General features: G+C 42.3%; 1 protein-coding gene across 6 annotated transcripts in view; it reads left to right on the forward strand.

The window, feature by feature from the left end:
* The window catches only part of cep112 (centrosomal protein 112), a 546,977-nt gene that overhangs the window by 519,382 nt on the left and 2,816 nt on the right, over window positions 1-24,779 (forward strand). For 4 of the 6 annotated variants that reach the window (XM_072242065.1, XM_072242070.1, XM_072242067.1 and 1 more), the window contains 2 exons: window positions 11,115-11,216; window positions 20,345-20,409. In XM_072242065.1, coding sequence (XP_072098166.1) covers window positions 11,115-11,216; window positions 20,345-20,409 — 167 coding nt within the window. Of the gene's footprint in view, window positions 1-11,114; window positions 11,217-16,905; window positions 17,000-20,344; window positions 20,410-24,779 lie in introns of those variants that run through there. The other 2 variants (XM_072242066.1, XM_072242069.1) reach the window with 2 other exon arrangements.

The raw sequence follows: 24,779 nt of genomic DNA on the forward strand, positions 1-24,779 counted from the left end.
GCAATGACCTTTATTGTAGCTCTGCTGAGCTATAGGATGTGGATGGAGAGGTGATTCTAAGCCTGGTCTTGTCTATGAGCAGTGGTATGGTTGTGTTATTAGAAATGCCATCAGTCAGAGGACACATTATTTACTCTCTCACTTAGTAGATCCTGTGACGCTTTTTGGTCAGTAACTCACTGTTTAACAGACAGAAATGGGTTGGTATGTTTCCAGACGTTCCAAGACTGATGATACTTTCTAACTACCTCATCAGTTGAGATGCCTGATGTTGCAAAAGGCTCTATAGCAGGGATGGCCAACCTATGGCGCATGCGCCAAAATTGGTGCATTGGACGATTAGAAGTGGCACATTGCACCCCAGTGATAATAATAAAAAAGTAAGCCTACCCATGCAAAAAGTATTAACCAAAAACCGATCTGTAGAAAAAAAAATCTATTACAGGAATTCAAGTAGCTTAGAGCTAGAAATGGGTTTTACCGAGAATAAATCTAAAACTTAGCAATTATTTTTAGCAATTTTATTATTTTGTGCACACCTTTTGGCGAATGTTATCTTCTTTCACACTAATCAGTTTTCAATTTTTAAAAAATGTTCAATGAGTCAAACTAGGAAAGAAGGACTTTTGTTCTGCAGTCGTTCCATAACTGTTCAATACACGTTTCATACTTGTTTGATCCTGAGGTGCCAGGCGTCTGCACCAGTGGTGCGTCGCAGGTTTTTGCCAGCCAGTTTACAATTGACACTCGTGCGCTACGGAGTTGTGCTTTGTTCGTCCTTCGTGAACATTTGCAGTTTTGTACTTTTTCAAAAATTAAGCCTTGTTTTTACATTCAGTTACCCATCACAGTGCAAAAGAAAATGAGCAAAAGAAAAAGCAGAAAGTGATAGTAAGCGTGAATTCAATGAACAGTGGGAAAATGAGTTCTTATTTATAGCGGGTCCATCAAGAAAACCGTTGTGCATTGTTTGTGAAAACACTTTCTCACATAATAGAAGACATGATCTTAATAGACACTATAAAACAACATCAGACTGAAATAGAAGGAAAACTGAAGCTAGTGCTTGGGTCTGAGTTACAGGAAGAATATGTGATTTAGAAAAAGGAAGAAATCAAAAGAAGATAAAATATATTTATTAAAAGTCTCATTAAGGTAAGTAATGTTTATCTTGTTTTTATATTAAATCAATATATCATGTAAAAATGCTAATTAGGTCTCTATTAACATATTTTACAAGAATTGAGTGGGGGTACAAGAGTTGTATGGCGCATCTGAACTCGTGCGTGAAAAAATTGACGCATGGAATGTAAAAGGTTGGCTGCCCCTGCTCTATAGCATAGTATTATGATTCCCCTGGTGGTGATGGGAGTTTCTAAGGCCGAGTGAAAGATAAGGGAGTCGGTGGGGGCCACTCAGAAAGGGCGCAGCTGAGGGATTACAGGCTTAATTTAAGAAATGAGTTACAGTACTTATTATAAGCATTTGCTCCTTAGTGCCTCATCATTGATTACAATGACCTCCTAATCACCTCATCCCTTGTTAACCCACTGCTGTCTTAGAATTTGCGCGAAGTGAGTTATAGTTATTGAAGAGCAATGTGACACTTCTGTATTTGGTATATCATGAGAAATTGTGTCATTTCCAAGTCTGGCCCACGCATTATTGCTGTTCACTGTTGTAGTACAGTGTTAGTTACTACAATTCCCATACTCTAATCATGCAGTGACACAATTCCTGTGAATTAGGGTATGGTGTTCATTGGGATGAAAGTTCAGAACCTGCCCCTTCAAATTGTCTTTCCATAGCCTCGGACCAAATGAGATATTACTGTCCCATTTTATGTACCTTCAGGCAGAGAGTCAGGTTTTACCTGAGCTATGATGATGTTTGTTGACTTTCCCATTTGTTGATTGAAGTGCTTGAAGTTGGAATTAAACAACAGCCGAGGTCACAAGAGATTCTACAGATGCTGGAAATCCAGAGCAACACACACATACAATGCTGAAGGTCAGGCAGTATCTATGGAAATAAATAAACGGTCAACCTTTTGGGCCAAGACCCTTCTTCAGGACTGGAAAGGAAAGGTGAAGACGTCAGAATAAAAAGGTCAAAGGAGGGGAAGGAGAATAGCTAGAAGTAGATAAGTGAAGACAGGTGTGTGGGAAAGATAAAAGAATGGAGAGGGAGAAATCTGATAGGAGAGGAAAGTGGACCACAGGAGAAAGTGAAGAAGGAGAAGCACCAGGGGAAGATGATAGGCAGGCGAGGAGAAGAGGTAAGAAGCCAGAATGGGAAATAGAAGAAGGGGGAATGGTGAGGTGTAAAACATTACCGGAAGGAGGAATAGATGTTCATGCCATCAGGCTGGAGGCTACCTAGATAGAATATGAGGTGTTGCACCTCCACCCTGAGAGTGGCCTCATTGTGGCAAATGAGGAGGCCATGGACTGGCATGTCAGGACGGGAATGAGTATAGGAATTAACCACTTTTGGCAGATAGAGCAGGGGTGCTCGACAAAACAGTCCCCCAACTTAGGTCAGATCTCACCAATGCAGAGAAGGCCACATTGGGAGCACTGGATACAATAGATGACGGCAGCAGACTTGCAGGTGAAATGTTGTCTCACCTGGAGGACTGTTGGGGCCCTGAATGGAAGTAAGCTAGACAGTGAATGGGCAGGTGTAACATTTCTGTTGCTTGCAGGGATATGTGCCAGGAGGGAGATTCGTTTGAATGTTTGCTGTTGCACACAGAAGTTAGGTGGCCCTTAAAAAGAAACTGCCTGAAATGATTTTATATGCTTTTTGAAATGGTGATAAAATTCTTTGAAGATTCGAATGTTCATTCGGTTATGAACTCAAGAATATGAGGCTTAACATCGCTTATTGCTCAGAAGTATTCACAAAGTTTAATGAAATCTGTCTTCAACTGTAAGAAAATAATGTGAATCTTATCAAAGTCAAATCAGTCATCTCCACATTTCAGTTCAAGTTAACCTTATTCAAATGCAACGTTGGCCATTGAGACCTTTTCCAATTTCCAAGCCTCTCTGAGATGGAAGAGAAAGAAAGAATAGCAGATGATGATCTTCAAGTACACTGTGCCCACCTGAGTGAGCTGCACAGAGACATGTCAGAGAGATTTCAGGATCTTCTCTCAATCCAAATTCCAGATTGGGTAATAAATCCATTCCTGAACACTCATAATGAGGATTTAACAGGAAGGATGGAAGAAGAACTGATCTCACTACAAAATGACTGAGGTGAAGCCAAGGTTCAAAAAATCATATCAAGACTTTAGGTTGCAGAAAGAAATCTCTGAATACTATTCTGCACTTTGGAAAGAGGAGAAGATACTGTATTCTTTATTGCCTTTCCAACATCATATATAGTGGAGCATGAATTCAGTACAGTCAGACAACTTCTTTCAAAACAACAAAACAGTGTGCAAATTACTGAACGAGCAGATCTGAGACGGCTCCTGAGTAACATTCAGTCTGGTGTTGAGAAGCTGATATCACTGCACCAAGCTCACCCAATTTATTAAAAGGTGAAAAAGTAATAAACTAGTGAATTGTTGGACTGCTAATGTATGCTCTAAAATTTTGTTGATAATGGCTGGGGTCATCCATCTTGTAAAGACACTGCCCAGAAGAAGGCAATGGCAAACCACTTCTGTAGAAAAATTTGCAAAGAACAATCATGGAAAGGTTGTTCACGTCATACGACATGGCACACAGTGAACAAATGAACATCAAAACATACAGAGAGATGCAGCATTTGTGTTAACAACCAACTCTGCCTAAGGATTTGCTGGGGACAGCCTGCAAGTGTCACCACCTATCCTGGCACCAACATGGTATGCACACCATGTTTAGCACGGAGCACTCTGACCCCTGGACTCCAACCACTGGCTCCTGCCCTGACCTCTAACACCTCCATATCCCTCTCCCCCAACTTCTCGCACTGCCGCCAAGACCATCCCTACGAACCTAAAAGAACAACTAAATCTGACCCAGGAGCCTAACGGACATCTCAGCTTGGCAACCTCCTGACCAGATTTTTATCTCTACTTCAGTTGATTGGGCATGACTGAGGCTGAAATAATGATGCAGTGATATGCTGTTAGCAGCAATTTCTCAATTCCTGTATTACTTCACACCTTTACAGAAGTGTTCTCCCTCCTGCAGGGAGTGTTCCGCCATACATGTCTGAGTAGCAAACATAGCAGTTAATGGTCTTCCTACTCATAAAATTTATTTGCATTGTTTTTCCTGATTGCTGTGATAAACTGAGGTGATTAAGACTTTTTATTATTTTATTTGGATCATCACTGTGGTATTTTCTCTCTCACTGTTCACCACTTGCTGTCCTTGAGCTTTGGCACGGCTTCTTTCGATGAGGTATTCAAAAATTGTCTTGCAGGATCACTTTGAAGTCCTTGCCTCTTTGGAAGGAGTCTGCCTTTTTCCCTCAGGGTTTGTTAAATTCGAGCAGGAACTGGCAGTATCCACCCATAATTGTGCATTGGTGTTAATCCAGCTCACTTGTGCAACAGCTCACAACATTTTTGTTTAAATTGTTCCTCACCTAAGGGAGGGCATCTGCTGAAAATTGTAAAAGCTGAAAAGAAGCAGATGAGAACTACAAGATAAGCAGTTATAAGAATACTTTAAGAATTTTTTTTGATTCTACAAAGAAGTTATAAACTAAGAGACTTAGTTTTGGGTTAGAGGCAAATTGTCTTCATCCGAACAATGGTGGGTATTTAGATCCCTGGGTAAGAGAGATAGAAGCCCCAAAATACTTAACTCAAGAGATTTTGCAGATGCTGGAGAACCAGAGTAACACACACAAAATGCTGGAGGAACACAGCAGATCAGGCAGCAGTTATGGTATGGAATATTTAAAGTATTTAAAATATTTAAAATGTACCTGGATGAGCATTTGACTGCCACGGCCAACTGGACTTCATACCTGCAGCTGGGATGTGCCATGATTGAATGGTGGAGCAGACGCAATGGACTGAACCGTCTAATTCAGCCCCTATGTCTTATGGTCTAAATATCCCTTGCTTTTAGTTTGCCTGGACAACGTGGGCTAAACAGACTTGTATAGGTTGTAGTGTAAATTTCTGTAATTGGGGGAAGGAAGACAGCAAGGCAAAGGAGTTTAAAGAGGGTTGAGGTATGAGTAGACTGGAGATAACCTGGGAAATACAGTGTCGGAAGAAGAAAGAAGTAATTAGATTAGAGAAATGGAAAATGTTGAGAAGCCAGCAACTGAGCTAAGTTAAAGTGAGGTAAGGCCGGGGAAGAAGTTGAAAGCCAGTGGAGATTTAAGAGAACAAGGGTGAAAGAGTAATGAGGTTCCAAAATAATTGTATTAATGGGAAGCAAGCTGTCTGGCAAAGTGGTAACATACCTCTAATAGCCCTAATTCTCAAATTTGTATGAATTCTTACTCCCCATTTGTAAACCCTTACCCCCTTACTCCTCTAATCTCTAGTCTTCATTGTCCCACCGTTGGCAACCTTGTCTTCAGCTACCCAGATACTAACAATTTCCTTCTTAAACCTCTCTCTTCCTCTTCCACACCTTCCTCCTCCTCCCCCTCCCTCCTCCCCTCCCTCTCTCCCTTCCCCCTCCTCCCCCTCCTCCCCCTCCCTCCTCCCCTCCCTCTCTCCCTTCCCCCTCTCTCCCTCCCCCCTCCTCCTCCCCCTCCCTCCTCCCCTCCCCCTTCCGCTTTCCTCCATTTTACCTCAAGTTCTATAATTCTATTGAACAATAACATTTTATCTTGAACAAGATGAGGATAAAATGGGTTGAAGATGGCTCTCTGATGTCATTTTATTCAGAGTATTTCCTGAATTTGAATTCAGAATCCTCAAAAACATCTAATGCTATGTTTCAACTAAAAATGTGCTCCATCCCCAAACCCACCCTTAGCTCACCTTTAACTGCAGCTGTAAATCTCAACAAGGTGTGGTTCTTGTCCCCAGAGAATAAGGTAATTTGGTGCCAATGTCAGAACTCAGTGAGGTTTCACAGAGTCCTCACTGACAAGACAGCAGTATGAGGGGGTGGGGTGAAAGTGAGGGGGGGTGGGGGTGGGGTGTCTGATAATCTTTTGAAGCCAAAACCTGATGTTACAAAACATTCTCTGCAGTGGAAGTTTTTTTAAGGATCTGTTTGCTGTGCTCCTTATTATCACACTGTGTTATAAGAATATGTTGCAGATCTGATTTCTTTTGACATTCTTGTTTTGATGGGAATCGGATCTGTGGCTTGCAGACTTCAAAGATGTAGCTGCAGTAACATGCTTTAGAAAGATGCAGAATAGGCTGACAGAAAAGAAATCTCTGAGCACCCTACTGAAAGCTGCCTCTAAGAAATTGTTCTCAACCCCGACCACAGCTCGCGTTTGCTAACTCAGATTTTCAGACCAGGCCCTTTTGGTTGCTGAAGTAGAAGTTGTTTGCACAATGTAATAAACAGGAGAGGCCATTGACATTTTTATACAGTGTTGCTCCTACATTGTCTTCTTCCCTTCCACCCCCCTCCATGCCAGATCTAATCTCTCTCTTATTCAGATTCAGATTTATTTATCACCTGTACATTGAAATATGCATTATTTCCATCCCCAAGCAACACACCCAACTAAGAGCTGGCCACTGCGTGCAGCCCATAAATGTCATCGACACAGTACGTCGACCGTGTTCAGCAGAACAACATAAGTAGCAGCAACAGTAGCAAAACAAGCCCCTTCCCACCCACCCATCCCCTCACACACACTGACAGCACTCCAACCGCAAGACAGGCTAGCTCCAGACTTCCAGTTCTTGACTCACAGGCCTCCAACTTCCAGTCCCTAGCCTGGAATCGCAGACATGGGCCTCTGACCTCTGGACAAGCTGACCCAAAGGCTTTGACCTTCAGGCCTCTACCTCCTGACTCACTGAACTCTGGACTTCAAATTCTCAACATCCTTAAATATCAAATTCACTTTAGAGTTGTGCTGTGTTTCATTGAAGAACAGGGAGTTCTCTCCAGTTTCATAACCAAAATTTATCCCTCAATCAATGGCATGAAAACAGATTATCTGGTTGTTATAAGAATGCAAAAAAATAGCATAAAGAGAAGGCCATGTGGACCCCTGAACCTGCTTTGCCATGCATTTCTACTTTCCTGCTTGATCCATTTAACCTCTGGTTCCTCTAAAGTCCAAAAACTCCATCTCTCACACTCTTGAGTGGATTGAAGGAGTCAGTCTGTTCAAGTCTCTGTTAGAGAACTTCAAAGGTTCATAAATGTTTGAGGGAGGAATTGGAGTCAGGTTTATTATCACTGATATATGTTATGAAATTTGTTGTTTTGTGGGAGTAGTACAAAGCAAGACATACAAGTTAACCATAATATAAAAAAAAGTAGTGCAAAAAGAGAACAAAATCATGAGGTAGTGTTCACAGGTTCATGCACCGTTCAGAAATCTGATGGCAGAGAGAAACAAGCTGTCAGTAAAACATTGACTGCGGTCTTTAGGCTCTGTGCTTCCTTCCCAATGGTAGTAACAAGAAGGGGGTATGTTCTAGATGGTGAGTGTCCTTCATGCTGGATGCCACTTTCTTGAGGCATTGTGTCTTGAAGATGTTCTCAGTGGGGGGGAAGTTGAGCCCATGATGGAGCTGGTTGAGTCTACAACCCTCTACAACTCCTTTCGATCCTGTGCATCGGAGCCTTCATACCAGACAGTGATGCAACCAGTCAGAATGCTCTTCAACATACACCTCTAGAAATTCACTAGTCTTTGGTGACATACCAAATCTCTTCAAACTCCCAACAAATTAGAGTTGCTGGTGTGCCTTCTTTGTGATAGATCCTCCTAGCTGTTGACACCCAGGAATTTGAAACTGCTCATGCTTTCCACCACCCACCTCTCAATGAGGACTGGTGTATATTCTTCCAACTTCACCTCCTAAAGTCCTGCTCAGGGAAATTCTTCCTCATATCATTCTTTAATGATGACTCTATATCCTAGGTCTCTGGAATTCATCCTAGATTTCCCACTAGAGGAAATATCCCTTGACATCAAGCCTGTCACATGCCTCAATATTTTATGTTTCGTGAAGCTATTCAAATTCTTCTAAATTCCAAAAAGTGAAGACCAATCTACTTAATCTTTCCTCATCAGATAATGATGTAACCACGTTGTTGTGAGTCTTGCCATTGGAAAGATGGCTGCTGTATTTCAAAGGCTTCAAAGTGTGTTTAATATAGTATGTTTAGTATAGTGTGCATCCAGTATACAGGCTGAACTTCATTCTCTTCACAGACATCAACAAAACAAAGAAACCCCATAGAACTATAGAAACATTAAAGCCCTGAAGCCCCCTCCCTATCGCATAAGCAGCAGCAAAGGCATCTACCCTCTCCCCCACCCGCACCGGCAGAAGCATCAAACCCCCCTCCCCTCCCACCATGCAAGTAGGTGCATTATAACAGTGATTATACTTTACAGAAGTAAGTTTGCTGTAAAGGATGATTTGAGGTGAAAGGTGCTAGGTAAATGCAAATTTCAAAGTTCAAGGAAATTTATCATCAAAGTATGTATATGTCACCATATACTACCTTGAGATTCATTTTCTTTCAGGCATTTACAGGAAAATAAAGACATACAATAGAACTTATGAAAAGCTATAAATAACAAAGACTGACACACAACAAATGTGCAAGAGAATAAACCACTACAGATAGTAAAAAAAAAAGTAAATAAATAATACTGAAAACATGAGTTGTAGAGTCTATAAGCTGTGGAGTCATTTCAACACTGAGCCGGGTGAAGTTATCCAAGCTGGTTCAGGAGCCTGACGGTGTAAGTCAAGTCAAGTCAAGTCACCTTTTATTGTCATTTCGACCACAACTGCTGGTGCAGTACACAGTAAAAACGAGACAACATTTTTCAGGACCATGGTGCTACATGAAACAATACAAAAACTACACTGAACTATGTAAAACAACACAAAAACTACACTAGATTACAGACCTACCCAGGACTGCATAAAGTGCACAAAACAGTGCAGGCATTACAATAAATAATAAACAAGACAATAGGCACAGTAGAGGGCAGTAGGTTGGTGTCAGTCCAGGCTCTGGGTACTGGGGAGTCTGATGGTCTGGGGGAAGAAACTGTTACATAGTCTGGTCGTGAGAGCCCGAATGCTTCGGTGCCTTTTTCCAGATGGCAGGAGAGAGAAGAGTTTGTATGAGGGGTGCGTGGGGTCCTTCATAATGCTGTTTGCTTTACGGATGCAGCGTGTGGTGTAAATGTCTGTGATGGCGGGAAGAGAGACCCCGATGATCTTCTCAGCTGACCTCACTATCCGCTACAGGGTCTTGCGACCCGAGATGGTGCAATTTCCGAACCAGGCAGTGATGCAGCTGCTCAGGATGCTCTCAATACAACCTCTGCAGAATGTGGTGAGGATGAGGGGTGGGAGATGGACTTTTCCCAGCCTTCGCAGAAAGTAGAGACACTGCCGGGCTTTCTTTTCTGTGGAGCTGGTGTTGAGGGACCAGGTGAGATTCTCCGCCAGGTGAACACCAAGAATTTGGTGCTCTTAACAATCTCTACGGAGGAGTCATCGATGTTCAGCGGAGAGTGGTGGCTTCGTGTCCTCCTGAAGTCAACAACCATCTCTTTTGTTTTGTTTACATTCAGAGACAGTTTTTGGCTCTGCACCAGTCCATTAGCCGCTGCACCTCCTCTCTGTATGCTGACTCGTCGTTCTTGCTGACGAGACCCACCACAGTTGTGTCATCGGCGAACTTGATGATGTGGTTTGAGCTGTGTGTTGCAGCACAGTCGTGGGTCAGCAGAGTGAACAGCAGTGGACTGAGCACACAGCACTGGGGGGCCCCCGTGCTCAGTGTGATGGTGTTGGAGATGCTGCTTCCGATCCGGACTGACTGAGGTCTCCCAGTCAGGAAGTCTAGGATCCAGTTGCAGAGGGAGGTGTTCAGGCCCAGTAGGCTCAGCTTTCCAATCAGTTTCTGAGGAATGATTGTGTTGAATGCTGATATGAAGTCTATGAACAGCATTCAAATGTACGTGTCTTTTTTGTCCAGGTGGAGGGTGATGGCAATGGCGTTGTCTGTTGAGCGGTTGGGACGGTACGCGAACTGCAGGGGGTCCAGTGAGGGGGGCAGCAGGGTCTTGATGTGCCTCATGACGAGCCTCTCGAAACACTTCATGATGACGGATGTGAGTGCAATGGGACGGTAGTCGTTGAGGCAGGACACTGAAGACTTCTTCGGCACGGGGATGATGGTGGCGGCCTTGAAGCACATAGGAATGACGGCGCTGCTCAGGGAGATGTTGAAGATGTCAGTGAGAATATCTGCTAGCTGGTCTGCGCATCCTTTAAGCACTCTGCCAGGAATATTACCTGGTCCAGCAGCCTTCCGTGGGTTGACCCTGCGCAGGGTTCTCCTCACATCGGCCATGGTAAGACACAGCACCTGGTCATTTGGAGGAGGGGTGGTCTTCCTCGCCGCCATGTCATTTTCTGCCTCAAGACGAGCGTAGAAGTTGTTCAACGCATCTGGGAGGGAGGCATCACCAGCACAGGCAGTTGATGTTGTCCTGTAGTTGGTGATGTCCTGAATGCCTTTCCATATGTGCCGCATGTCGCCACTGTCCTGGAAGTGGCTGTGGATTCGCTGGGCATATGCACGCTTTGCCTCCCTGATGGCCCGGAACAGTTTGGCCTTCGCTGTTGTTGGGGCTGCCTTGTCGCCTGCTCTGAAGGCAGAGTCACGGGTCCTCAGCAGCGCACGCACCTCCTAAGATAATAACTGTTCCTGAACCTGGTGGTGTGGGACCTCAGCCTCCTGTTCCTCCTTCCCAATGGTAATAGCAATAGAGCATGGCCTGGATAATGGTGGTCCTTGATCTTGGATGCCGATTTCTGGTGGCAGTGCTAATAGCAGGACTTGCCACTTTTAACAGGTTTCCAAGTTCAATCTCATCATCAGCTCAATTTTGCCCATCTCATAACAGTATGGCAGCTTTTAGCTAAAAGTGAAAATTAATTGGCATTTTCCCCTTTTCAGATCATTCACATCCAGCAAGAGTATGAAATGAAGATCAAAGGCCTGATGCCGGCTGCAATTCAAAAAGAACTTGAAGACACCATTGTTTCCATGAAGGCTCAGGTAAATCGCTGTTTCCCTACTAATGTCTGAAGCTAATGATCTGCTCCAGGAAGGATGTTGCTGTCTGTGGGTGTTAGTAACGTTTCTATTGCTTCAGCCAACTAGCTGTTCATCCTCACAATGAGAGTTAGCAAGGTACTTTAGGTGAGCTTGTGGTAAACTACTGTCCATTTAAAGGGAAGATAAAGATTAGCTTTATTAGTCACATGTACATACATCAAAACATAGAATGAAATATGTTATTTGCATCAACAACCAACACAGTCTGTGGATGTGCTGGGAGCAGCCCCCAAGTGTCTTCATGTTTCCGGTGCCAACATAGCATGCCCACAACTAACTAACCCTAACCATACATTTTTGGAAAGCAAATCATACTGAGGAAATCCACATGGTCACAAGGAGAATGTACAAACTCCAGCCAAATAAAAACTAATATAACCTAACGGACCTCCAGAATGAATGGGTACAAGTAGAAATACCTGTTCTTATAGCCACACCCTTGATGAATCCTAGTACAGTTACCCACCTCATCAACTCCCATTTGCAGTGCATAATGCGCAATCTTTGACCTCAATGAAGCTGACTAAGTTTCAGGTACGACAGGGTTTGACAGGCAGATAGCATTTGCTTTCCTTATCACTTACGGTGAGATTTATTTTCCATCATCTTTCCTGTCGATTGTACTCTGTGTAACATGTTGAGATGTCAGCACGATGATAGTGCCAGAACAAATGATTAAGTTCAAGTTTAATTGCCATTCAATCATACACATGTACACAGCTAAGCAAAACAGCATTCCTCCAGGGCCAAGATATAAAACATATACAGTCACACACATACATGTTGTTACAATAGCACATACAGTCACAAAAAAATATTGGCACAAGTATCTGAGTCGCATGGCCTGAAGATTGATGGCGCATGGGATGTTGTCCTGGAGCCATGTCTCTGCAAAAACAGGTACACGACAGTTCCTCATCTTGCACTGGTTCAGCTGTAGCCAAACACAATCCAGCTTGTCTTCCATGGAGCCAACACTGGAGAACAGCACTGACAGGAGAGCTGGCCTGAGCGAATTCCAGCTTGCTCACCACACCCCTGTTCTCTCCCACACTTGTCTCTGGCACCTGCTCCCCGGCTGGCTGTAACAGGTGATGCCGTGGCATGAGGGTCTGATCCGTTCAACGACTGAGGCCACGCAGTTCCCTTGCCATCAGTCTCGCCAATGACCAGACTTGGGGTATTTGACATTACCAATGTCCAACAGAGTTTTACAATCACAAGAAAAATGTTTAAAGCACACATTTGCACAATTTGTTGGACCCAGAGAGACTGCTGAGACCAAGCGCTCCACCATCTTACTGGGTTAATAGGACAGGTTTACCTCCTTGAATTTAGCCTCCTGTTATAATGAAATAAATACAAGTCCTTCAGCTCCAGAACAATGCACTGCGGAGTTGGTTGCAGATTTTCCTGCATTTTGGCGCTTTTTACCCACACCAGAAGTTGAATGAAACTGTTCCCAGTGCAAATGAAACTTCTGATTGTCCTGATGAAAGGTCTTGGCCCAAAACATCAACAATTAATTCCTCTCCTTAGATGCTGCCTAACTTGTTGAGTTCTTCCTGCATTTTGTATGTGTTCCTGTGGATTTCCGGCATCTGCAGAATCTCTTGTGAAACTGAAACTTCCTTCTGTCAAATGTTGTGTGACAAAGGAACAACGTACAGTATTGAAAATCACCTCCATATTAAGTCTGGCAATAACTGCTTTATTCTAATCATCTATTCCACCTCAGATCCCCTGTGCACCAAGAATAAAAAAACACTCCAGTAAACTATTCCTATATATCAGTTCCAGAGAAACGAGTTCCTGTTGTGTCATCTTATTCAAGAGCGTCAAATACTTTTTAAAAATTTCAGTAATGAGATTTTCTCGTAGCGAATGCTTTAAACAATTAAACAGGAGATTGCAGTGTGACATTATTGCAGTTTATCAGTAGAGAGATGAGTAACAATTGTGCTGCATACATTCTTCTCAGATCACAGATTTACTTTGCACTTTCTTCTTCATATTTCAGCTGCAAAATGAGGCAGCATCTGTTTTGTTACACAACTTTCGGGCACTTTTCACCTTACTGTACAAAGCTGTGAGGCATACTGGAGTGTTTACACTGGATAAGCCTCAGTGGATAAAAACATTTACAGCCTGGCAATGATTTGGGGAATGGGGGGGAATCACATCTGTGCTGCTGCTCTTTATTAAAGGGCTTGACAACGTCTGACAACTCATAAATTAAACAATACTGAGCTACTTGCCATTGTTGGCAGTAAAATCTTCAAACTAAGAACTTATCTGTGTGGATGTATGACAATTAAAAATGTTAGCCTAGAAATTTGTAACACACGTGAAAATCTGTCTTAAGGCAGTGGAATAGGAGATTGGCAAGGCCCCACCAAACAACAATATTGTATCATACATGTGACCCAAGTTTTTCTGAACAGGAGAATGTGTCATACACAAGGAAACTCCTTTTTCTATGCATTGTATTGCTATTGCAATTGCAGATGATGAAGGCTGAGGGGAATAGATGAAGAGAGGCTTGCAGTAATAGGGAAGGGGTTGCATTGTTCAAGTTCCTGAGTGTTAACATCTCTGACAATCTATCCTGAGCTTAACGTGTTGATGCAATTACGAAGAATGCACGCCAGTAGCTATACCTCATTAGATGTTTGAGGAGATTTGGTATGTCACCAAAGGAATTTCTGGAGTTGTACTGTGGAAAGAATTCTGACTGGTTGCATGACTGCTTGGTATGAAGGCACCAGTGCACAGATCTGGGGAAACCTGTAGAAGCCAGCTCCATTATGGGCATTAGACACTCCACCATCAAAGACATCTTCAAAAGGTGATCCCTCTAGAAGGACATCCAGGACATGCCGTCTTCTCATTACTACCATCAGAGAGGAGGTACAGGAACTTGACACACACTCAACGTTCTAGGAACAGCTTCGTTCCCCCCGCCATCAGACTTCTAAATGGTCCATTAACCAGTGAACACTACCTCACCAGTTTGCTCACTTTTTGCACTATTTATTTAATTTATATACATTCTAATTGTAATTTATAGTTATTTTTATGTGTTGCACTTCACTGCAGTTGCAAAAGAGCAAATTTCAGGACAGACAGTATGTCAATGATAATAAGCCTGATTATTTTGAACTAGCAGAAAAAGTGGAGGAATGTAGGTAATCACCAAGAAAGGACCTAATGAAGGTATCTACTCAGAAAAAGGAGGTGACTCACCCTCCCCAGCATCAGCCCTTTAAAGTCAAGCCGCTTGTACATTGTATTTTATAGAACTGTTTTTCTATTCGAATTGTAATAACATCTCCTCTGCAGTCACCACCAGCACAGGTGCACCACAAGGCTGTGTGCTTAGCCCCTGCTCTACTCACTTTATACTTAAGGCTCCAGTCCCGTATTTCAGTTTGCTGACAACACCACTGTCATTGGCTGAATCAAAGGTGGTGATAAATCAGTCTATAGGAAGGAGATTGAAACTCTGATTGAGTGGTGCCACAACAATCTCTCATTCAGTGACAGCAAGACCAAGAAGCTGATTATTGACTTAAGGAGGAGGTCCATGAGCCAGTCCTCATTGGTGGAATCAAAGGTGAAGAGGGTCAGCAACTTTACATTTGTCAGTGTTACATTTCAATGGATCTGCCCTGGGTCCAGCAGGTATGCAGCATTACAAAGAAAGTAAGGCAGCACCTTTACTTCCTTACAAGTTTGTGAAGATTCAGCATGTCATTTAAAACTTTGATAAACTTACATAGGTGTGCAGTGGAGAGTATACTGGCTGGCTGCATCAAGGCCTGATGTAGAAACACCAATGTCCTAGAATGGAAAAGCCTACAAAAAGTAGTAGATACAGCCCAGTCCATCACGGGTGGAGCCCTACCCACCGTTGAGCACATTTACATGGAGCATTGTTGCAGGAAAGCATAAAGGGCACCCACTGCCAAGGTCATGCTCTCTTGTCACTGCTGCCATCAGGAAGGAGGTACAGGAGCCTCAGGTGCCTGCTGAACAAGATAAGAGCCCATGGTATTACAGGAAGCAAAGAATGGAAATAAAAAGGGTTGTTGATGACTTTTGGCATACTGCAGGAGTCAGTGTTGGGACCGCTTTTATTCATGTTGTATGTCAATGATTTGGATGAAGGAATTGATGGCTTTGTGGCCAAGTTTGTGGACGATATGAAGATAAGTGGAGAGGCAGGTAGTGTTGAGGAAGCAGGATGTCTGAAGGACTTAGACATACTGGGGAATGGGCAAAGAAGTGGCATGTGGAATATCATGGTCATGCACTTTGGCAGAAGGAATAAAGGCATGGACTAGTTTGTAAATGAGAAGAAAATTCAAAAATCAGAGGTGCAGAGGGGCTTAGGAGTCTTGCGTAGGATTCCCTAAAGGTTAACTTGCAGGTTGTGTCAGTGGTAAGGAAGGAAAATGCAATGTTTGTATTCATTTCAAGAGAATACAAAAGTAAGGATGTAATGCTGAGGCTTTATAAGGTATTGGTCAGACTGCACTTGCATTATTATGAGCAGTTTATGGGCCCCTTATCTAAGAAAAGATGTGCTGGTATTGGAGAGAGGCCAGTGGAGGTTCATGAGAATGGTTCCAGGAATGAAAGGGTTAACAAATGAGCATTTGATGGCTCTGGGTCTGTACTTGCTGGAGTTTAAAATAATGAGGGGGAGGATCTCATTAAAACCTATCAAATATTGAAAAGTCTGGATAGAGTGGATGTGGAGAGGATGTTTCGTCTATGGAGCAGTCTAGGACCAAAGGGCACAGCCTCAGAACAGAGGGACATCCATTTAGGACAGAGATAAGGAGAAATTTATTTTGCCAAATGGTAGTGTGTCTGGAGTTCACTGCCATAGACAGCTGCGGAGACCAAGTCATTGTGTATATTTAGGGTGGAGGTTGATTGGTTCTTGATTAATCAGGACATCAAAAGTTATAGAGAGAAGGCAGAACAGGGTTGAGAGGGATAATAAATCAGCCGTAATGTAATGGTGGAGCAGACTTGATGGGCCAAATGGCCTAATTCTGCTCCTATGTCTTATGATCTTATGAACCTACACCACCAGGTTCATGAGCAGTTATTACCCATCAACCATTAAGCTCTTGAACCAGGGGGAATAACATCACTTGTCCCATCACTGAACTGTTCCCACAACCTATGGACTCACTATCAAGGATTCTTAATACTCATTACTAATTTATTTATTTATATTATTTCTTTTTTTCTTTCCTTCTTTTTGTATTTGCACAGTTTGTTGTCTTTTGAACAATGGTTGTTTGTCCGTGCTGTTGGGTGCGGTCTTTCATTGATTCTCTTGTGTTTATTGTATTTACTATGAATTCCCACAAGAAAATTAATTTTACGGTGCTATATGGTGACAGATATGTACTGTGATAATAAAATTACTTTGAACTTTGAATGAAGCTTCAACCAATTTGCATTTGATTGACTCAAATCCAGCGAAGGCTGAGGGTACCAAATACAACAAAGACAATTTCCCAGCTATAATATTAAAGATTTACATTCCAAAGCTAGATGCACATCTTGTCTTCTTCCTCTTTTACTGATTTGACTCATTCCTTTGCAGATCCAACATTACTTGGCATTGCAACAAATTACCCACTTGTGTCCTTCCCACAAAAGGCAAAGCAAATAGATGGTCTGCTCTGAATCAAAGTAATGAAGTGTCATTGAAGGATGCAATAAAGGAGTACTAACTCAACAGTAACCTGCCTAACACACTCAGTTTGGATTATGCTAGAACCAGTCTGCTTCAAACTTTGTCACAGTCTTGATCCAAGTGTACTGAATTCCAGAGGTGAGCTGGGAGTGATTGCCCTTGAAAACAAGGCAGCATTTGGGCATCAAAGAGCCCTGGTAAATCTGAAGTCAATGAATAGCAGGGAAAAAATACTCCACTAACTGTAGTCATACCTTACAAAAAGGAAGATGGCTGTGGCTGTCAGGTGACAATTTTGAACATTATTGTCCAAGTTTCTCAAGGCAGTGTTCCAAGGCCAATCGTGTTCTGCTTCTTCATCAGTGACATAGCTTCCATCATAAGGTCGTAGTGGGGATGCTTTCTGGTTATCGTAAAATGTCCATTCCATTCACAACTCCTCAGACACAACCCATGCTGCCAGACTCAAGCTGATGGATAGCAAAGAACACTTTGCCAAATGACAGCCAAACCACATGTTGTTGACATTCAATGGCTTTACCCCCATCAAGGACCTACCAACATTCCAGTGGTCACCTCTGAGCAGAAACACAATTCAGCAGGTTCAGAAGAGCAGGTCAGAGCATCGCCTCCTGACACCCTAAAACCATTTGCAAGGACAAAAGAGAGTGTGGGTTACAATACAAATGCTCAGGTGCTGTTTCTTGTTGAAGCACAGAAGATTATCAGGTACTTTTCCAGTGTAGGTGCTGAGTGGATGTTTCTCCTGCTGGGCTTATCTAGATTCATGCAGTGTTATTTCAAATGAAAGGGTCCATCAATTAAAATAGAGATGAGGAGGAACTTGTGTTGGAGAGTTGTGAATCTTAGAATTCTCTCCCTCAGAGTCTTGATGAGGCCAACTCATTCAATCTATTTAAGACTGAGCAGAATTAGGCTATTCAGCCCATCAAGTCTGCTTGACCATTTGAATGTGGCTGATTTATCTTCCCTTTCAATCTCATTCTCCTCCCCCCCCCCCATAATCTTTGAAGGCCTTACTAATTAAGAACCCATCAATCTCTGCTTTAAAATATGCCAGATGACTTGGCTTCCACAGTGAATTTTACAGGTTCACCACCCTCTGGCTGAAGCAATTCCTGCTCATCTCTGTTCCAAAGTGACACCCTTCTAATTTGAGGCTGTGCCCTCTAAGTCAGGGGCAGACTGATATTTGGTTGGTCGTGGTCTGTCGTCAGGAGAGTGGAAATGAGAGCAAGATCAGGTTATTTATGTTTTTATTAAAAGGCAGAACTGGCTAGGGGGTCTTTGCAGACTTCTCCTAATCCTATACTTGTGTTCTTAAAGTTTACGGAACCTGACACAATCAAAGCCTGGAATTTGTCTGAGAAATGATGGTTGATTGGCACCCATTCTCCACCAGGTATTTGTGACTGCCATGGGTACTGAAGGGTTATTCCCTAGATATTACTCTGACAGTACCTCTACAACCTACAATCTCCACCATGATTATGGTCTTAAAGAAAAACTCTTACAGTCACCAAACTTCCAATGGAAACACAAGAGACTACAGGTATTGAAATTTGCAGTACTAAGCAATCAGCTGGAGGAACTCAATTCAACGTTGACAATTTCATTCCTCCTACAGGTGATGCTCAACCCGCTGAGTTCCTCCAACAGATTGGTTTGTTACACACAACTTCTGACTTGGAAATGTCTTATTATTGCTTCATTTTCAGGGCGGGAGGGAGAAAGGGGACTTGTTTTGCTTTTGTTTTTTGTTGCTTGTTGATTTCTGTTCTGGTGTGTTCTGTGGGCACCAAAATGTGGGGGGCGACATTTACTGCCTGCATCCAGTACATCATTAGGTTGTGTTGGTTGTCAACACAAATGACAAATTTTACGCATGTTCTAATGTACACGTGATGAATGAATGAATCTGGATCTGAGTTTGAATCGAAATGTGGGAACTCCCTTCCCAACAGTGTAGTCAGAGTCCCTTCACCAGGTGGACTACGACAATTACCAAAGGTAGCTTCAGTTTAGGGATGGGCAGTGTGATATCCATGTCTGCTAAATAAATTTTAAAAAGAACGGCTTGCAGTGTTACCACCTTCTTGCTTTCCTTTTATCTGATTTTCTGTATGTTCCCTGAGGGTGCTGCTTTATGTATCCATTCCCACTGCAAAATGCAACTTGTACTGTATATAAAGCAACGCACATAAAATGCTGGAGGAACTCGCAGGTCAGGCAGCATCTATGAAAATGAATCAGCAGTCAATGTTTCAGGCTGAGACCCTTCTTCAGGACTAGAAGGGAAGAGGGAAGACGCCTGAATAAAAATGTGGGGGGAGAGGAAGGAGGCTAACTAGGAGGTGATAGATGAAGTCAGGGGGGTTGGGAAAGGTAAGGGGGTGGAGAAGCGGGAATCTGATAGGAGAAGAGAGTGAACCATAGGAGAAAGGAAAGAAGGAGGGAACCCAGGAGGAAGTGATAGCAAATGAGAAGAGGTAAAAAGCCAGAGTGGGGAATAGAAGAAGAGGGGGAGGAATCAATATTCATGCCATCAGGTTTGAGGCTACCTAGAAGGAATATAAGGTGTTACTCCTCCACCCTGAAGGTGGCCTCATCTTGGCACAAGAGACCAACATATCAGAATGGGAATCGGCATCGGAATTGAAATGTTTTTGTCACTGGGAAGTTCTGCTTTAGGCAGGTGGAACAGAGGTGCTCGACGAAGTGGTCCCCCAATTTTCAGACAGGTCTCACTAACGTTCTCGTGTTTCCTCCCATATTCCAAAAATAGGTTTAGGGTTAGTAAGTTACGGGCATGCTATGTTGGTGCCGGAAGTGTAGCGACATTTGCAGGCTGCTCCCAACGCAATTGGATTTGATTTGACGCAAGCGACACATTCCACTGTAGGTTTCAATGTACATTTGACAAAGAAAACTAATCTTAATCTTAACAGAGTAAGACCTTCCCTCTTCAAACAATGTCACATCGACACTGTTAGCATGGTACAGTTCGATCACGAGTATCATGAAGGTTTCTTTGTGTTTATTGTCTGCAGTGATGAATGTTACACCTGCCTTATTGCTAACAGCTTCAGAGAATAACCAATCTCTGCCTGGCCTCTTTATGTACTGTAAATGCCAATCTTTAGATATATCAGGAAAGCCATCATCCTGGCAAGCAAGGAAAACTGATTCTTTCGGTGTCCTTGTTTTGTTTGCTGGCCATCAGATTTAATATTTCTATTAGGAAATCATAAGTTGATGAAACATGCCCTTTTGAAAGTACTTGGTTTATTTAATGGTAATTTTACCCTTTTAAATTTTCTTTTAGATAACTCTCCTTCAGAAGAGAGCATCTGTTCTTCAGGAGGAGCTGAACACCTATCGGAACAAAAGGTGAGGGTCACTTCACAGGCAATTTAATCTTCTCACTTTCCAAATGCCTTCACCCTCTCTGGGTTTTTAATATCACAGAGTGAGAGCTGCAGCTTGCTGCCTGCAACCAGTTAAAGTAGCTGGAGTTGTTACCATAGCAACATAATTCAAGTGTGGCTGCAAACCATAAAACTATTTTTATGGAGGATTTCTCCCCCTCCCCCAGCGCAGGTGGTGATCTAAGCTGGACTACAGTAGTTCTGATATTGTTCGTGGTGGGAGGGGGGCACAGTGGTGGGATGGGGGAGGGGCGTATTGTGGGGAGGGAAGCCAAGCAGCCTCAGGGACCTCACCCATGAGGTTATTATTAGTGTGAGAGCCTAGAATGAGTGCATGGAATGCTATTTGACCATGGGGGGCATCACAGCTAGGCCCAAATTCTGCAGACAAGTTATCGTTTTTACAGGGAGTGTTTCTGGATAGCTGTTCGAGTGGGAATCCTGCCTAACACAGGGGGCTGAGGATACATGTCATGTAACAAGCTGCCCTGCTGAGATTAACCAGCTCAGGCATAGACTGGGCTCAACCCTGAGCCCTGTTAGCTTGTAAGGCTCAACAAAGCCGTTGATAAACTCACTGAATTAATAGGGTACCCTGATGAAACTACGATATTTTTCAGCAATTTTTTCCTTATCTTTACATAAAGGATTTTTTTATTTTCTGTCACCATCCAGAAATTCCTGCCAAACCTTACTCCTGCTACTCTTTTGATTTGCCTAACAAGCAACTTTGTAAAGGATGTTTGGAAGCTTACAGGCCAGAAACCACCAATGGCACAGAGGCTTTAAATATTTAAGATTCCTTGACTGGCAAAGAGATTTTGAAGGCAGCTTGGGAATTGTTAAAGTTACAGACTTTTCCAGATGAAATGAGAGTTTTGTGGATCTGAGGGCGCCTGTCTGAACAACATGAAACTTTTCCCCCCTCTTATAAGAGCACTTGGTAAGGAAGCCATTGGGCTATGATTCCATGGGCGTGGCTGTTCTCACAACCAGATTTAAAGGCAGATTAAATAGCAAGGATCACCCAACTGCTCTCTTTATCCTGTTAATATTTCACACTGGCTATCTCCCCTCTATATTTTAGTGTGGATGAAGTCTCGACCTAAAATAACTTGTCCATTTTCTCCATAGAATCAGAATCAGGTTGACTATCGTGAAATTTGTTATTTCATCGCAGCAGTACATAGCAATACATAATAATAAAAAACTATGCATTACTATATATATTTATACATATGGTAATTTATAGAATTTTTTATAATTATAAGGGCACCCTGTTAAGTCTGTGAGGTTATCTAAGTTTTTTGCACGGTAATATGTATATAGTACCATGTACTCCTCAATTTTTTTATTTAAATTTTGTTTTAGATGTTTATTTTTGTCTTCTGCATTAGTGTGTCTGTAGAAAAGAGCAAATTTTAGATTTCTAAACATTCATTTTCCAAAAAAATTAAATGCTACACTGATTTTTTTAAATTTCATTTAACCCTTACATACTGATCATATTCTGTACCTTCACAGTATGGTCCGGGTCAATTTTGACCTGGCCCAACAATCCCCTCATAACAAGTGTCTATACTAAATTTTAAACAATAGATCTATTTAGAATGTATAAATAGCCTATCTGACATTAATAAATGGGTGATTAATCCTTAATTAATGTTTCAGAGATCTAAAATCCATTTCAATAGATACGGGTCAAATTTGACCCGGAACAGCCTCAACGTACAAAAATTTGTAGCACCTGTACAAAAATATAAAATTTTTAAATATTTTCATTTTTGTGCATTTTGGGTCACTTAGATTATGAGGACACGCAGTCCTCTTTTGTTGTCATTTAGTAATGCATGCATTAAGAAATGATACAGTGTTCCTCCAGTATGATATCACAGAAACACAAGACAAACCAAGACTGAAAAACTGACAAAAACCACATAATTATAACATGTAGTTACAACAGTGCAAAGCAATATCGTAATTTGATAAAGAACAGACCATGGGCACAGTAAAAAAAAAGTCTCAAAGTCTCTCGAAAGTCCCATCATCTCACGCAGACGGTAGAAGGAAGAAAAACTCTCCCTGACACTTTAGGAAAAGTCATCAAATTTTGGCTAAAAAAATGGCATTTAGGGTGTTTTTACTGCTGTCAAATGTCAAAACAGGTCAAATTTGACCCGAACAGTATGTAAGGGTTAAGAAAATAGCATATTAAGTAACAGACCACTTTACAAATACAAACTTGATTGTAGGTATATAGACAGTTCGTGATTAAACAAAGATAACAAACAGGATGCTAATGATCAATGACGTAATGAGTCAATGAACTAAACTGATTAACTGGAACGGAAAAGGAATCAAACTGAGTGGAGGACAACCAATCTAAAAGGACAGGGTTTGGCAGATGTGATAGTTTAACCTTCAAATCATCAATTCTTACACCATGGCAAGAGTGAGCACAGCAACAAGTCACAGGTCATTATCCTGCATCAGCAAGGTCTCTTCCATTTCCTGGCAGACGGGAGTTTCAGTGTACTGTCCAAATTGAGGACCAGAAATGCAGTGGTCAGTCACAGAAACTGAATGCAGCAGATGAGAGATACATCAAACTGACGTTCCTTCTAAATTGGAAGAAGACCTGCACTGCTATCAGCTCTGAACTCACTGAAACTAATGGAACCCAATACCCCTCTCTACAATCCGGATAAATCTTGTTAGAAGTGGTCTTCATGGAAGAGCTGCTGCCAAAAAGCCATTCTTCTGAAGTGGAAACTCAACTACGCACAAAAGCACAAGGACTGGGTTGCTGAGTAATGGCAACAAGTGCTCTGGACTGACAAGGCAAAATTTGAAATTTTTGGCTCAAACGGGGCAGTTTGTCCGTAGAAGAGGTGGACAGCACTACATAGATGAGTGTCTGCAGCCAACAGTGAAGCACGGTGGAAGCTCCCTGAAGGGTTGAAGCTACATTTCTGCAAATGGAGTTGGTGATTTAATGGAATCCTCTGTGCTGAGAAGTACAAGGATATTCTCATCCATCAAGCAATACCCACAGGGAGGTGTCTGATCGGTCCTAACTTCATTCTGTAAAAGGACAAAAACCCCAAATACACGGCCAAGGTCATAAACAACCTTCTTCAGCAAAAAGAAGAGCCAGGAGTTCTGCAACAGATGGTATGGCCTCCACAATGCCCTGATCTCAACATCATTGAGGCTGTCTGGGATTACCTAGAGAGACAGAAGCAAGTGAGACAGCCAAAGTCTGCAGAAGAACAGTGGCAAGTTCTCCAAATAACCGGGAACAATCTACCAGCTGATTTTCTTATAAAACTGCATGACAGTGTACCTAAGAAATTGATGTAAAAGGCAAAGGGTGATCACACCAAATATTGATTTGATTTAGTTTTTTACTGTTTACTGCTCTTTATGGTAATTTTTGATATTTAGACACTTTCATTTTATTATTTTATAAAGTATCTTAACTTTACAGAATTTTTTTACGTGTGCCTAAGACTTTTGCACAGAACTGTATATTAAATTAATTAGGTAGTGCAAAAAGGAAGTAAAAAATAGGGAGGTAATGTTCATGGGTCCACTGTCCATTCAGAAATCTGATGGCGTACAGGAAAAAGCTGTTCCTAAAACTTTGAGATGCTGCTTGACCCGCCAAGTTCCCTCAGCATCTTGTTTGCTTCGCCAGATCACTTGGCTATAATGGCCATCAGAAGCAAGCACTTCCTACTTTATTGCAATTTATTATAACTTTATTCCTTTTGCTATCATCCTAAACTCTCCTAGAATTATATAGCAAAGAAAAAGTTCATTCAACCCAATTTCTCACAGGTGTCTCCTTGGAAGAGTCTACAATTAGTCCCACTCCTTTGCTCTTTTCTCCACTGCCTTGCAATTTTTTTTTCCTTTTAATTTATCTAATTCTCTTTTAAATGCACGAGTGAACCTGCTCCCATTACCCTCACAGGCAGTACAATCCACATCACTGGCTGCATAAGTTGACATTTTGGGGTCACAACCCTGCATCAGTGGGGACCTTGCTTTGTGGATCCAGAACTGGGTTGCCCACAGAAGGCAAAGAGTGGTTGTAGACGAGTCATATTCTGCATGGAGGTCGATGACCAGTGGTGTGCTTCAGGGATCTTCTCTGGCACCCCTACTCTTTGTAATTTTTATAAATGACCTGGATGAGGAAATAGAGGGATGGGTTAGTAAATTTGCTGATGACACAAAGGTTGTGGGTGTTGTGGATAGTGTGGAGTGCTGTCAGAGGTTACAGCGGGACATCGATAGGATGTAAAACTGGGCTGAGAAGTGGCA

Source organism: Mobula birostris, chromosome 24 (assembly GCF_030028105.1).
Source record: "Mobula birostris isolate sMobBir1 chromosome 24, sMobBir1.hap1, whole genome shotgun sequence".
NCBI lineage: Eukaryota > Metazoa > Chordata > Chondrichthyes > Myliobatiformes > Myliobatidae > Mobula > Mobula birostris.